Source organism: Somniosus microcephalus, chromosome 32 (assembly GCF_052327205.1).
Source record: "Somniosus microcephalus isolate GS21.2 chromosome 32, FLI_Smic_1.0, whole genome shotgun sequence".
NCBI lineage: Eukaryota > Metazoa > Chordata > Chondrichthyes > Squaliformes > Somniosidae > Somniosus > Somniosus microcephalus.
The window spans coordinates 30511292-30527981 of record NC_141018.1 but is presented as its reverse complement, the minus strand read 5'-3'; the positions used below and the strand labels follow the sequence as shown (position 1 = coordinate 30527981).

The 16690-nt window shown below is 45.5% G+C and overlaps 1 protein-coding gene across 1 annotated transcript in view; it reads left to right on the top strand.

Annotated features, from left to right (window-relative positions):
- LOC147097360 (protein ERGIC-53-like) overlaps positions 1-16290 on the top strand; it is a 28286-nt gene extending 11996 nt beyond the window's left edge. The window contains exons 6-9 of the mRNA XM_085972274.1: positions 2878-3001; positions 7719-7774; positions 13696-13822; positions 15914-16290. Coding sequence (XP_085828400.1) covers positions 2878-3001; positions 7719-7774; positions 13696-13822; positions 15914-16275 — 669 coding nt within the window. The 3' untranslated portion in view covers positions 16276-16290. The remainder of the gene's footprint in view (positions 1-2877; positions 3002-7718; positions 7775-13695; positions 13823-15913) is intronic.
- Positions 16291-16690: the final 400 nt, after the last annotated feature.

Here is a 16690-nt window from a genome sequence, read left to right as displayed (position 1 = left end):
GTACTGTGTACAGTTTTGGTCTCTGCACCAAGGAAGGATATACTTGCCTTAGAGGCAGTGCAACGAAGGTTCACTAGATTGATTCAACCTGAGAGAGAGGGCTGTCCTATGAGGAGGGATTGAGTAGATTGGGCCTATACTCTCTGGAGTTTAGAAGAATGAGAGGTGATCTCATTGAAATGTATAAGTTTCTGAGAGGGTTTGACAGGGTAGACGCTGAGAGGTTGTTTCCCCCTGGCTGGAGAGTCTAGAACTAGGGGGCACAGTCTGAGGATAAGGGGTCAGCCATTTAAGACTGAGATGAGGAGGAATTTCTTCACTGAGGGTGATGAATCTTTGGAATTCTCTACCCCAGAAGGGCTGTAGATGCTCAGTCGTTGAGTATATTCAAGGCTGAGATCGATAGATTTTTGGAGCCTAAGAGAATCAAGGAATACGGGGATCGAGCGGGAAAGTGGAGTTGTGGTTGATGATCAGCCATGATCTTATTGAATGGCGGAGCAGGTTCGAGAGGCTGTATGGCCGACTCCAGCTCCTAATTCTTATGTTCTTGTGGGGTTTTTTTCGTGCTGAGGTACTGCTCGCCCAGGTAACTTTTTTTTCCCCATGTGTGAACCTAGACAGTGAGTCTAAATTTAGCCGTTAGAGGCAGTTGCTGGTTGTCCAATTTCATGTTGTAGATTCGCATTTGTTATCTGTTGACAATTTTACACTCGCCTCTCTTGTGCCATTTTTGAGAGAAGGGCTCTTGTATGCTTCTGGTGCTTAGTTGTATAGCCAACTTGTTGTGGCCTGTGTAGAAACATAGAAGATAGGAGCAGGAGTAGGCCATTCGGCCCCTCGAGCCTGTTCCGCCATTTAATGAGATCATGGCTGATCATCCAAATTCAGTACCCTGTCCCTGCTTTCTCCCCATATCCCTTGATCCCTTTAGCCTTAAAAAATGTAGGCCCATTTGAAGACTGCTTTAGGGGCTGATTACAACCACCGATGGGTCCAGAGGATCTTGGCCATCAAGCAGTTTTTTGACTTAATTTTTGAACAGCGATGTTGATGGGAAAACAAAGCAAATCCATCCAGGATGATGAACATTTCCCATTGCGATGGCCTTGGTTGTGCAGCCAATATTGGTCAGTATCATCACAGAAACAGTGGACTTTGCCCAGAGTTACAGCTAGCTGGAGCCTTTTTTTAAAAATTGCGTTTATTCTGTCTATCTGAAGTCATATTAAAAGAAAGAAATACTTGCATTTATATAGCACCTTTCATGACCACCAGACATCTCAAAGTGCTTTACAGCCAATTAAATACTTTTTTTTTTTGAAGTGGAGTCGCTGTTGTAATTAAATATGAACAATGACAGACGGAAAGACCCTCTGGTCCATCCAGCCCGCCCCACACGACAACAAAAACTTATATATTTATATAGCGCCTTTAGCATAGTAAAACATCCCAAGGCGCTTCACTGCAGTGTGAAAAACAGAATTTGACACTGAGCCACATAAGGGAGATATTAGAACTTAAGAACATAAGAAATAGGAGCAGGAGTCGGCCATTTGGCCCTTTGAGCCTGCTCCGCCATTCAGTAAGATCATGGCTGATCTTCTACCTCATCTCCACTTTCCCGCCCGATCCCCTTATTCCTTAATTCCCAAAAATCTATCGATCTCTGTCTTGAATATACTCAATGACTGAGCCTCCACAGCCCTCTGGGGCAGAGAATTCCAAAGATTCACAACCCTCCGAGTGAAGGAATGTCTCCTCATCTCAGTCTTAAATGGCCGACCCCTTATTCTGAGACTGTGACCCCGTGTTCTAGATTCCCCAGCCAAGGGAAACACTTTCTCAGCATTAACCTTGTCAAGCCCCTTAAGAATTTTATATGTTTCAATCAGATCACCTCTCATTCTTCTAAACTCTAGGGAATATAGGCCTAGTCGACTCAATCTCTCCTCATAGGGCAATCTCCTCATCCCAGGAACCAGTCTAGTGAACCTTCGTTGCACTTCCTCTACGGCAAGTATGTCTTTCCTTAGGTAAGGAGACCAGAACTGTACACAATACTCCAGGTGTGGTCCCCCAATGCCCTGTATAATTGTAGTAAGACTTCTTTACTCTTATACTCTAATCCCTTTGTAACCAAAGCTAACATACCATTTGCTTTCCTAATTGCTTGCTGTACCTGCATGTTAACTTTCAGTGATTTGTGTACAAGGACACCCAGGTCCCTCTGAACACCAACATTTCCCAATCTCTCAACATTCAAAAAAATGTCCTGCTTTTTTGTTTTTCCTACCAAGGTGGATAACTTCACACTTGCCCACATTGTATTCCATTTGCCATGTTCTTGCCCACTCAGTCAATCCTGTCTATATCTCTCTGCAGCCTCATCCTCACCGCTTACTTTCCCACCAAACTTTGTATCATCAGCAAACTTGGATACGTTGCACTCAGTGCAAGGGCAGATGGCCAGTAGCTTGGTCAAAGAGGTAGGTTTTAAGGAGCATCTTAAAAGGAAAAGAGAGGTGTTTAGGGAGGGAATTGTGATACCTTGTGTACAACAATATATAGACTATCTGCTCCTCCCCATGATTTCCAGGGAGAGGCGAAAAACTAGATTTAAAAACCCAGTCCAATTTGTTTGTGGGGGGAGAAAATCTGAGAACTTCCTCTCCCCCTAGGCGATGGAAACGAGTCCAGGAGCTCACGCTGGCCCTGATAGTTATACGCAGTATCCATCCTCTGTACGAGGTGATCGCCGGTCCAGCTCTCGCTTGAAGGAATACATTGTTTTGTTACACTATGTATTGACGCTGACTGTTTTCCTTCCTTCCTTCCTTCCTCCGCCTCCCACCCCGCCCCACCCCAACCCCTCAGGTATATCTGAACATGGGGGTGTCCGATTTCGATGAGAACTATGAGTTTTGCACTGAAGTCAAAAACATGAACCTTGCTTCGAGTGGTTACTTTGGCGTTTCAGCAGCTACTGGAGGAATTGCTGGTGAGTGAGGAAGCAATACTGTCGCATATATTAATTAATTATGGCATCGGTGTAGATTTTCTTCTTTTCCTGATTAATTCAGGAAACAAATAATGCGCATCTCTCCTCTTTTAGTTTGGTTGTCGCACTCGCCTACAGTGCATCTTTTTTATCTGCTAGTGGGGGCATTATCAAAATGCAACAACATACATTTATATGGCACCTTTTAAAGTAGTAAAACGTGCCAAGGCGCTTCACAGGAGCGTTGTCGAACAAAATCTGACTGAGCCGCATAAGGAGGCATTAGGACAGGAGAGGTAGGTTTTAAGGAGCGTCTTAAAAGAGGAGAGGCCGAAAAGTTTAGGCAATTCCAGAGCTTAGGCAGCTGAAAGCGCGGCCACCGATGGTGGAGCGATTAAAATCGGGGATGCGCAAGAGGCCAGAATTGGAGAAGCGCTGATATCTCGGTGGGGTTTTAGAGCTGGAGGTGATTGCAGAGATCGCGAGACCGTGGAAGGATTTGAAAACAAGGATGAGAATTTTAAAGTAGATCGTTAAAGTAGTTAAAACACTGGAAGTTGTGGACTTTGGGGGGTGGGGGGGGCAAGTTTTCAACCTTGTGTCAGTTTCTGTTCCCTAGCCATGTAGAGTCTCTGTTAGTCAGAGGACATGGTGCAGGTCTGGTACTACTCGTAGAATCAAACATGCCTCCTTTTCCAGCAAGGAAATTATATCAGTTTACAAAGAGATCTATCGATTATGACTTTAGAAAAAAAAAACTGCTTTTTAAAAAAAAAAAAAAAAAAAATCTAATCAATGAATTTGGGTATTTTTACAACATAAAAAGAACTTGTATACAGCGCCTTTCACAACCTCAGGACATCATAAAGCACTTTACAGCCAATGAAGTACTTTTTGAAGTGTAGTCACTTGTAATGAGGGAAACGCAGCAGCCGATTTGCACACAGCAAGATCCCACAAACAGCAATGAGATAAATGACCAGATAATCTCTTGTGATGTTGGTTGCTTACCAGGACACCGGGGAGAACTCCCCTGCTCTTGTTTGAAATAGTGTCATGGGATCTTTTACGTCCACCTGAGAGAGCAGACGGGGCCTCGGTTTAACGTCTCATCTGAAAGACGGCACCTCCGACAGTGCAGCACTCCCTCAGCACTGCACTGGGAGTGTCAGCCTAGATTTTCTGCTCAAGTCTCTGGAGTGTGACCCGAACCCGCAACTTTCTGACTTGGAGGCAAGAGTGCCACTGCAAGTAGGTAAGAATAGAGGAGGAGTGGCAACAGGGAAACCTGCTGTAGAGGGGACTGATGTCCATAAAGAGAGTCAGTCAATATGATTCGAGATCAAAGACAAACGTTGTTGCATAAAGAGAAGGGTATTGGAGAGGTGTAAAATTGTGAATTGGTTAAAATTGCAATGAAATATTAAAGTATTCGAGAAGTTGTTGAGTTAAAGGAAGTCAAAGTTCTTCTTTATTCTGACTGGATGAGCCAAATGGCCTCCCTCAACCGTGTTTATCTCGCAATCTCCTAATATAACACCAACCGTGCATGAGCAATGCAATGGCCCGTCATTTCCGATCGGAGGCTTCCTGCGTGCAGATGCCTCCTATTGTGGAAAAATCTACGCCCTTACCTGAGGGCGTTTCCGCTCCTGGGCGCCTCCACAGTCGAAATGTGCAGGGTCCACGTGTCGGGGGCGCAGGCAGTTCGCACGTGGGCCATGCCAGCCAATGGGATAAGGGAATCCCCCTTCATACTTTTGACAGACCTTTTCAAAAGTATGAATGGGGATCACTGGAAAAAGACAACAAAACATCAAATACATTTTTTTTAAATCATGTTTTAAAATTACATTAAATTTTTGTTTAAACTATTTAATTAAATTTTTTGAAAAAATAGTGAGTTTTTTTACAGGGCTGAAAATAAACTTACCTTTTTTTTAAAAAAGTATTTTAAAATTATTTTTAAAACTTTTTTTCAACTCTTATGCTGGTAAAAGCAGGCCTTACACTTTTACCAGGCGTAAGATTTCTAAGGGTTTTCTGTGGGCGGAGGGTCTGCAGAAAGCGGAACTCTTCCCCCCGCAGAGGCCCTTCTCCAGGGCAGGCGTCCGATCTGTCGAGCTTTCTCGACAGATCAGAAATACCGGTTTTCAGCGCATGCGCTTCGCATACCTGAAACCGGCATTTCCGATGTCCCTACGGGTGTGTACACAGCGTGTAGGCATCGGAAAATACAGCCCATTATAAAGTATTCGAGAAGTTGTTTAGTTAACTCCAGTATGAATTGGACAGGTTGGGTGATTGGGCAGAAGCATGGCAGATGCATTATAATGTGGATAAATGTGAGGTTATCCAATTTGGTGTCAAAAACAGGAAGGCAGATTATTATCTGGCAATAGATTGGGAGAAGGGGGACTGCAACGAGACCTGGGCATCCTTGTACACCAGTCGCTGAAAGTAAGCATGCAGGTGCAGCAGGCGGTTAAGAAGACAAATGGTATGTTGGCCTTCATAGCGAGAGGGTTTGAGTACAGGAACAAGGATGTCTTGCTGCAGTTGTACAGGGCCTTGGTGAGACCACATCTTGAGTAGTGTGTGCAGTTTTGGTCGCCTTATCTGAGGTAGGATGTTCTTGCCACGGAAGGAGTGCAGCGAAGATTCACCAGGCTGATACGTCATTCCTGCCATCCCAGGTATGAAGAGAGATTGGGTTGATTGGGCTTATACTCACTGGAGTTTAGAAGAATGAGAGGGGATCTCATTGAAACTTATAAAATTCTAACAGGACTAGACAGACTAAATGCTGGAATGATGTTCCTGATGGTCGGGGAGTCCAGAACCAGGGGTCACAGTCTAAGGATAAGGGGTAAGCCATTTAGGACAGAGATGAGGAGGAATTTCTTCACCCAGAGAGTGGTGAACTTGTGGAATTCTCTACCACAGAAGGCAGTGGAGGCTAATTCATTAAATATATTCAAGAATGAGTTGGATATATTTCTTAAGGCTAAAGGGATCAAGGGATATGGGGAGAAGGCAGGAACAGGGTACTGAATTTGGATGATCAGCCATGATCTCATTGAATGACGGAGCAAGCTCGAGGGGCCGAATGGCCGACTCCTGCTCCTATCGTCTGTGTTTCTATGTTAAAGGAAGTCCTCCTTTATTCTGACTGGATGAGCCAAATGGCCTCCCTCATTCGTGTTTATCTCACAATCTCCTAATGTAGCACTAACCGTGGATGGGCAATGCAATGTGGTGTGGTGTAGGCTCCATCTAGTGGTGGAATTGAAGCTAGACTCGGTTTGCAGTGGTGTTGAGAGATGAAGCTAACTCCAATTGTTGTCCCAGGAATTGCATTGTGGAAAAAAAATCCTTCTGGGTCACCGTTTGCAGAATGAAGACAAATTGGTCAAATTTAAGTGAAAATAGTGGCACCCTTTACTAAAGACTCACACTTAGTCAGCAAAGCTCTCTGCAGCTGAAACAGACTGTTCACAACCTCGCCGTCCCATTTGACCCTGAGCTGAAATTCTAACCCCGTATCCGCTCCATCACCAAGACCGTCTTATTTCCACCTCCTTAACATCGCCCGTCTCCGTCCCTGCCTCAGCCCATCTGCTGCTGTAACCCTCATCTATGCCGCTGCTGCCTCTAGACTCGACTATTCCAGAGCTCTCCCGGCTGGCCTATCTTCCACCGTCTGTAAACTCTGCTGGCCGTATTCTATCTCGCACCAAGTCCCGTTCACCCATCACCCATGCTCGCTGGCCTACATTGGCTCCCAGTCCGGCAGCGCCTCAATTTTACAATTCTCATCCTCGTGTTCAAATCCCTCCATGGCCTCACCCCTCCCTATCTCTGTAACCTCCACCAGCCCCTACAACCCTCCGAGATCTCTGCGGTCCTCCAATTCTGGCCTCTTGCCCATCCCCGATTTCCTTCACTCCATCCTTGGCGGCCGTGCCTTCAGCTGACAAGGCCCTACGCTCTGGAATTCGCTCCCTAAACCCCTCCGCTTCTCTACCTTTCTAACCTCCTTTAAGTCACTCCTTAAAAATTACCTCTTTGACCCAGCTTTTGGTCACCTGCCCTAATATCTCCGCGTGGCTCGGCGTCAAATTTTGTCTGATAACGCCCCGGTGCAGCGCCTTGGGACGTTTTACTATTAAAGACGCTATATAAATGCAAGTTGTTGTTGTTCAATAAGTACTTACCGATTTGAAAGGCTCTGCTGATTTCAGGCAAAGTTGGGTCTTCGAGCAGTTTCAATCAGCAGTTTGCACCTGGTTAAAGTGCGATTACCTTAGCGATAAGATTCTGGATGCCATTGCTAACTAGTAGGAGAGGCAGATGCTAAGTGGAAATTTCCTGTTTCAAAAAAAAAATTTGGTTACTTACCTTTCTGGTTTTAGCGCCTGACGTAAGAAAACTACTAGGCACTTGGTCTAAGCGTTAAACAAAGCTTTAATCAACTGTTTTACAACATGGAGGTCTAGTTGTGTCCTTCACTAGTTCCTGTTAAGAATGTCCTGCGCAAGCTGGGCCCGTGCCCAAGTATTTATACTCTCCCTGGACAGCGCCACCCATAGGCCGCTCAGTATTATTTCATGAGTCTTTCTTTCATGAATGACTGATTCACGCCAGCGCCCACTGCCTATAGCGGGCAAAATGCATCAACACCAAAACACTAAAATATAACTCTGTTCTCTTGCAGACGACCACGATGTTGTGTCATTTATTACATTCAGCTTGACCGAGCCTGGGACAATGGTGAGTGTCGGTGGTGGGGGGCACAGCCTTTGTTGGACAGGTGTTGCGCTGATGACAAGTCACGCCAGCAAGACGCGCCGCGTAACAAATTAGCCGTGGTCCGTGTGAGAAGACGTGGCAAGCAGCTAGTCGATTTTGTGTGTCGTGGCACAGATGGCATGTAATCAGAGCAGAGTTCTGTACAAAGCATTTTTCCCAGTTTAGTTCATGCCCCAGTGACTGGTGATTATAGCTGACTGATGAATTCATTGCATGTTAAGAGTGGCAGGCAGTGACTAGTGGGGTACCGCAGGGATCGGTGCTAGGACCCCAGCTATTCACAATATATATTAATGATCTAGACGAGGGAACTAGATGTAATATCTCCAAGTTTGCAGATGACACAAAGCTGGGTGGGCGTGTGTGCTGGAAGGAGGATGCTGAGAAACTCCAGTGTGATTTGGACAGGTTGGGTGATTGGGCAGATGCAGTATAATGTGGATAAATGCGAGGTTATCCACTTTGGTGGCAAAAACAGGAAGGCAGATTATTATCTGAACGGCAATAGATTGGGAAAAGGGGAAGTGCAACGAGACCTGGGTGTCCTTGTGCACCAGTCGCTGAAGGTAAGCATACAGGCGGTTAAGAAGGCAAATTGTATGCTGGCCTTCATAGCGAGAGGATTCGAGTACCGGAGCAAGGATGTCTTACTGCAGTTGTACAGGGCCTTGGTTAGACCACACCTTGAGTAGTGTGTGCAGTTTTGGTCGCCTTATCTGAGGAAGGATGTTCTTGCCATGGAGTGGGTGCAGCGAAGATTCACCAGACTGATACCTGGGATGGCAGGAATGACTTATGAGGAGAGATTGGGTCGATTGGGCTTATACTCGCTGGAGTTTAGAAGAACAAGGGGGGATCTCATTGAAACTTATAAAATTCTGACAGGACTAGACAGACTAGATGCAGGAAGGATGTTCCCGATGGTCGGGGAGTCCAGAACCAGGGGTCACAGTCTAAGGATAATGGGTAAGCCATTTAGGACTGAGATGAGGAGGAATTTCTTCACCCAGAGAGTGGTGAACCTGTGGAATTCTCTACCACAGAAGGCAGTTGAGGCCAATTCATTAAATATATTCAAGAAGGAGTTAGATATATTTCTTAAGGCTAAAGGGATCAAGGAATATGGGGAGAAAGCAGGGACAGGGTACTGAATTTGGATGATCAGCCATGATTTCATTAAATGGCGGAGCAGGCTCGAGGGGCCGAACGGCCTACTCCTGCTTCTATCTTCTATGTTTCTATGTAAGTGTTCTGAGAATTGGAAAGGAGCTGTCGCTACAGCAACATATTGGCAGTTTTCAAATTACATCAACGATTTGCAATAATGCTGTACTTTTTAACCCAGAAAAAATCAATGCCCACCTTACAGAAGAAAAAAGTGGGAGAGTTAGGAGAGGTGATCAAAGGCAGGTGGGTTTTTGAGAAAATGTTAAAAGGTAGATGTGATAAATCCAGAAAGTGGAACAAGGAACTCGAGGCTAGATGTTAGAATTAACACGAGTACTTTATTAACAACTGGGAAACACGTTTACAGACAGCCTGCATCAGCATCCTGGCATTCCACCTTGTGCTGACCTATACAGGAAACAAACCTCTGACCTTAACAGGAAGCAAACCTCTGACCTTAGTAGCAGCATTGGCTACAGCACCACCTGGTGGATAACCTTAATCATAACATCCCAGATTACTATAGTAGAGAGAGAGGAAGCGAGGCAGCAAGCTTGAAGAAGGGAGTTCCGGAGTAAGGGCAAGACAACTACAAGTTCCGCCCTCAGTTTGGGTGGAAGGGATGCAGTGGAGGCCAGAATTGGAGGAGCAAAGGGGCTTGTGACAGGACAAGGTGGAGGAGGTCACCGAGGTGTAGTGCACGCTGTGGATGGATGTGTAGAGGAGATGATTTGAAATCCATGCAATGGAGTACAAGGAGCCGAGGTAAACTGGCAATGACATGGTGGGAACAGAATGTGAGCGAAACCTTGGCTGTGTTGAAGTTTCGGGAGTCTGGCGAGGGGGGCCTTTGAGAAATCAAGTCTGGAGATGTCGGGTGTGGATAGTGGCTTTGGCTGCAGTAGGGTGAAGTAACGGCAGGGGCAGGTGATGTTGAGGTGGACATGAGCGGTCAAGGAGATGGAGTCCGGAGCTCAGCTCTGGTTTGAGATTGAGAGTAATCTGGTGCAACCTGAATGAGCAGTCAGGAAGGAAGATGGAATCAGTGGCAAGGGTACAGAGTTTTTTTTTCTTAGGGGGGGATGGGGTGGCAGGGAAGCGAACACGATGGCTTTGGTCTTCCTGACGTTCAATTGAAGGAAATTCTGGCTCATCCATGACTTGATGTCAGATAACACCGAGTCAGCCATGGCCAATGGTGGAATGCAGAGCTGGGCGTTGGCAGCGTACACATGGAATCCTCCATGCCCCCAGACCGAGGGAGACCATGGAAATTGAAGGGGGCTGGGGGTGGAATGTTGGGTTATAGCAGAGGTGGGCATACAGGAGTGGGAGGCACCATTGAAGTTTACACTTCGCCCACTGTGTGATGTAAGAAAACTACTAGGCACTTGGTCAGAGTATTAAACAAGGCTTTACTCGACTGTTTCACAACATGGAAGTCTAGTTATCCTTCACTAGTTCCTGTTTACAAAATGTCACCGAGCAAGCTGGGCCCATGCCTGAGTATTTATACTCTCCCTGGACAGCGCCACCAGCAGGCCGCCCAGCATATTTCATAAGTCCTTTCCACATAAATGGCACGATTTATGTCACTGTGTCTGCTGTTGTTGGAGATGCACTTACTGAGTTGTAAATCTTTGTTAGAAATATTTTGCTTCTGACGTCCCCTTAATTACTCAACATTCTCTTTTTTCCTTGGATGAGACTGAGATACCGTGCTGTGATCCTAGTTCCCATCACACCATGTTGGGTGTCTTAACCCTGCAGCCTGTTGGGGATCAGGTGTTGGGACCTGCACCTGCTGCCAATAACTGAGGTTATGACTATTCGGAAAGACCGAACAGGCGGGGGTCTCTTTTGGAAGGCTGAGGGGTGACCTGATAGAGGTCTTTAACATTATGAAGGGGTTTGATAGGATAGACATTGAGGAGTTACTTCTACCTGAGGGTGAGTCCAAAACTAGGAGCCATAAATATGATGCAAATAAATCCAATAAGGAATTTAGGAGATACTACTTTACCCAGAGAGTGGTTAGAATTTGGAACTAGCTACCATATGGAGTAGTTGAGGCGAATAGTATAGATGCATTTAAGAGGCGGCTAGATAAAGTGTATGAGGGAGAAAGGAATAGAATGGTATGCTGACGGGGTGAGATCACGTAGGGTTGGAGGAGGCTCGAATACCGGCATAGAAAAGTTGGGCCGAATGGCCTGTTTCTGTGCTGTACATTCTACGTAGTATGTAATGTAAAGGCAGTGTCCAAGGTACGCTGGCCAGCTCACTAATACTAACTTACATTTTAATCAACAGCTTACTGATGAAAGCAGTTAGCATTATGTAACACTTGGGTTGAAATGTTTTACATGGCAAGGCTTTGAACTCAAAAGGTCTTTTACTTTGTGGGGGAATAAGACACATTTATGACAGCTGTTTCTTAAACAGCACGCTTCTTTATGGTCATTGCAAATGTCTGGGTGTCCGTTTTATGGGTGCATTTTTCCATTATCTGGTGCGTACTAAATGTGCTCACCGATCAAGGGAGTATCCTGAATGTAAATTATGTGGACTTCAGCTTGCTATTTTATTGGCGTTGGAAGTATTTTTCTATAATTCCTAACATTCATGGAGAGATGTGTGTGTGCTGTTAACATTCAACTGTTGGTCAACCTCCTCCCTTCCATGATTCACAACGACACGCTTCGAGTAAGCACGAGACACTTGATGGTGGAATACATGGAACAGACTATCCAGTATAGGTGTCGATCTATGCTGTACACAGAGTGGCTTTCGGTTTCTAGTTCTATCTCTCTAACCTTCCAAAGAACTGTTGAAAACCATGCTCCTCTATACACCATATTTTGCCAACATCAATGGTACATGTGACAGATATGACCTCGGGATCAACGTTCCCTCTAACTTTTTTTGTGCGAGGTCCCTTTAACTGGCTGCGCGGCCCATTCAAATTTTTGCGCATGCGCAATTGCATCCATGCAAAAGCTGGTGAGCGGCCTGCGCGGGACCTCCAGACCGCTGCGCAGCTTAGCAGGAAACGTTGCTCATGATGTATCTGTCCCTGAATCCTTTTGAAAACCGTAAACGATTATTTACTTCAAAGATACATCTCTCGAGCAAGAATTCCTGACTCAACTGTTCTTGAATCCTTTGAAGAGTGGGCCTTATTAACCGTCATCGTTCCATATTACAGTTAATGATCCCTCTACCGACGTTTATTACTCTAGCCACCAAAGTTACACCTTAATCACTCATGGCTGATGCCATTACTGTCCCTTATTTCTTTGCACCAGCACTTCTCGTATGTAACACTCAGACACTAAAAGCAGAAGGTATGCTATGCTTTCTTCTCGTGACACTTCAAAGCCATCCTGTTTATTTTGGAAAGTCTGTTGGTCCACGATACAAAGAAGTTCGAATATTAGCCCTTAACGTACGTGTGTGTGTGTGTGTGTGTGTGTGTGTGTGTGTGTGTGTGTGTGTGTGTGTGTGTGTGTGTGTGTGTGTGTGTGTGTGTGTGTGTGTGTGTGTGTGTGTGTGTGTGTGTGTGTGTGTGTGTGTGTGTGTGTGTGTGTGTGTGTGTGTGTGTGTGTGTGTGTGTGTGTGTGTGTGTGTGTGTGTGTGTGTGTGTGTGTGTGTGTGTGATATTATACACAATAATTTGAATATAGAAGATAGGAGCAGGAGTCGGCCATTCGAGCCTGTTCCGCCATTTAATGAGATCATGGCTGATCATCCAAATTCAGTACCCTGTCCCTGCTTTCTCCCCATATCCCTTTAGCCTTAAGAAATATATCTAACTCCTTCTTGAATATATTTAATGAATTGGCCTCTACTGCCTTCTGTGGTAGAGAATTCCACAGGTTCACCACTCTCTGGGTGAAGAAATTCCTCCTCATTTCTCTCCTAAATGGCTTACCCCTTATCCTTAGACTGTGACCCCTGGTTCTGGACTCCCCTGCCATCGGGAACATCCTTCCTGCATCTAGTCCTGTTAGAATTTTATAAGCTTCAATGAGATCCCCTCTCATTCTTCTAAACTCTAGCAAAATAAAAGCCTAATTGACCCAATCTCTCCTCATATGTCATTCCTGCCATCCCAGGTATCAGTCTGCCTTTTTCCACTCAACATGCAATTGGAAAAGCAGACATCTCATGCCCGAGTAACTTCACTTTTTGGTCCTATTTAAGATATATATATGCAACAAAAAAAATCCTGCGCAGGACTAGCACTTCCTGTCCACAAGCCCTACTTTCTGTTGTCACGATTTTCCGTCAGTATAGCATCAGAAAAATGACCACGGAAATTGCCAGCTTGAGGTAAAAACCCAACCGGTTCAACTGATGTCCGTTAGGGAAGGGAACCTGCCACCCCTATCCGGTGTGGCCCACATGTGACTCCAGTCCCACACAATGTTTTTGACTCTCAATGTCCTCAGGCCAAGTAGGGATGAGCAATAAATACTGCTCATGTGCCAAGAACAAATAAAGAAAAACGTTTTTTCCCCCCCGTCAGTTATCACGATGCAGTTACAGGTTCTGACCACTTGCTGGGACTAGAGTGAGTTAATGAAATCTCCCAACTCCATCACTACGTTTGTGTGTGTGTATAACTGATTATGGGCAAAACCATGGGCATTTTAATGGTAGAATACAATTTTTTTTCTGGCTCACCCAACGGTGTATGTTGTGACGTGTAGGATACTTCGAGCCAGATACCTAATAAAGAACAGGAGGAGTATCAGAAGGAGTACGAGCGCTTTGAGAAAGACTTGGAAAAACGAAAAGATGAATTTCAGAAAGAACACCCTGAGCTGAACACACCAGGTAGGGTGCTGGTCGGACATTTTGAAAGAGTGGCATATTCTTTACTTTAACTGCCTTGGTTCAGCTTTCAGGATTATGTCTCCTTGTTCCCCGATTCCCTCCTAGAGGGAAGAATCATTATCTGTCTATTTTGTCAAACCCCATTATTATTTTAAACATCTCAATCAAATCAGCTTCTCGTCTCCAAGGAATATAACTAAAGTTTACCCAGTATCTCATTATAAGTAAATCCAATCATCTCGGGTAGCATCCTGGCAAATCGTTGCTGTGCTCCCTCCAAGACCGCTGTATCTTTTACGTGGTCAGCTGTCTGCGTTTGGGTCAGTGGGAGCAATTTAAAAATTTAGGCGATAATGTAAAACGGCCGATATTGGATTGGCCACTCGTTATGTGACTTCCGTGAAGAAGAAAAGCAAAGAAAGGTGTAGAACGAGCGGCTGACCTGAGATCGCCCTGTCTTTACACTATCGACCAAAGTCGGAATTAACCCCAGTGAGACCTGGAGATCCGTAGAATCGCTTCCTTGCCAAAGTCGAGAGGTTGATTTGCAGCAATTCTGGAATTACTTTGGGTGTTACTCTGCTGTACGTCATTTGTGGGAGTGTTTATAATTTGGAGCACAGTACTTTTTCAGAACTCCGGTAGTCAAAACTATATACGTATTAAATAATGATGGTGCCCCTCCTCTCACCCTGGGCACCAGTTATATTGTCGTCAGTCATCCGGCACGGACTCGATGGGCCGAATGGCCTCTTTTCTGTGCCGTTATGACTTTACGACTGACTCATCAGAAAACAATTAAAACCATTGGAATTGGACTGGTTGACGATGGGTTTGAGCAGCATCTGGTCACTTTGGGAGATGGATTCAAGTTCAGCCATGATTGATGCAGTGACTATGTCTCTGGTCTTTGCCAGCTGTGAGGCTATTGCGTGATATGACAGTGGGGGGGGGGGTGATTGGGGGTTATCCTGTTCTCTGTCAGTAACACAATATTGATCAGAATTCAATTTGTTCTTAGTGGGAACTTTACACAGAATTAACAGCACAGAACCAGGCCATTCGGCCCAACTGGTCCGTGCCAGTGTTTATGCTCCACACGAGCCTCATCGCACCCCTCTTCATCTCGCCCCATCAACATATCCTATTCCTTTCTCCCTCGTGTGTATCGAGCTTCCCCGTAAATGCATCTATACTATTCGCCTCAACTACTCCTTGTGGGAGCGAATTCCACATTCTCACCACTCTGGGTAAAGAAGTTTCTCCTAAATTCCATATTGTATTTATTAGTGACTATCTTGTATTTATGGTCTTCTCCAGAAGTGGAAATCTTGAAGACCTCTATCAGGTCACCCCCCGCAGCCGCCTTTCCAGAGAAAAGAGCCCCATTCTGTTCTTGATGCGAGAAATGGAAACATCACCTTGCTCTTGGGTTCTTGACATTGGACTAGATTTTCTGATTGGCATTTTTTTTTTTACCCATTTATTTTACAATTACGCAGATCAGAAAATCTAGGTCATTGTTGGGGCAGTATAGAGTGAGCTTTATTCTGAATCTATAAAAAGCAAGACTTGCATTTCTGTAGCGCCTTTCATGACCACCGGACGTCTCAAAGCGCTTTACAGCCAATGGAGTACTTTTTTGGAGTGGAGTCACTGTTGTAATGTGGGAAACGCGGCAGCCAATTTGCGCACAGCAAGCTCCCACAAAAAGCAATGTGATAATCACCTGATCTCTTTTTGTTATGTTGATTGAGGGAGAAATATTGGCCAGGACACCGGGGACAACTCCCCTGCTCTTCTTCGAAATAGTGCCATGGGATCTTTTACATCCACCTGAGAAAGCAGACGGGGCCTCAGTTTAACGTCTCCTCTGAACGACGGCACCTCTGACAGTGCGGCACTCCCTCAGCACTGCACTGGGAGTGTCAGCCTAGCTTTATGAGCTCAAGTCCCTGGAGTGGGACTTGAACCCACAACCTTCTGACTCAGGTGTGTGTGCTACCCACTGAGCCACAGCTGACACTATAGGCGTGCGCGTGTGCGTTCAATTCAAGACTTCATTTTCTTAAATCATCTGAACGTTTATAGATGAGGATGCCTTTGAGACGGAGGGTCAGCGGGAGTTGCAAATGGTTGCTGGTGGGCAGTCGAAGGTTCATGAAGAGTTGAAGAAACTTCGAGAGAGGTTGGACATTGCGTTTGAAGAAAACAAGCAGTATTCGGAGAACTTCCGTAAAATGGGCAAGGACCAGCAAACAACCACAGCGAGAGGTAGCGCACAACAGGCAAGTACAGAAGTACTCTCTTTTATTAAAAAAAATAGTATCTTACTATTCACCCTAGGCACAGCAGAGATTCAGCAGATGCAGACACTACTGAATTATGTCTGTGTGAAGATGTCCCCCATACCCTGCTTCTCTCTCACGTACATTAAACAAATGGATTCTTAGTGAAAATTACTTCAGAATTTGAGAGCTAAATTGCAGTTGTTTTAATTCATTTATGGGATGTGGGTGTCGCTGGCGAGGCCAGCATTTATTGCCCTTGCGAAGGTAGTGGTGAGCCACCTTCTTGAACCGCTGCAGTCCATGTGGTGATGGTACTCCCACAGTGCTGTTAGGGAGGGAGTTCCAGGATTTTGACCCAGCGACGATGAAGGAACGGCGATATATTTCCAAAGTTGGGATGGTGTGTGACTTGGAGGGGAACTTGGAGGTGGTGGTGTTCCCATGCGCCTGCTGCCCTTGTCCTTCTAGGTGGTAGAGGTCATGGGTTTGGGAGGTGCTGCCGAAGAAGCCTTGGCGAGTTGCTGCAGTGCATCTTGTAGGTGGTACTCACTGCAGCCACGGTGCGCCAGTGGTGGAG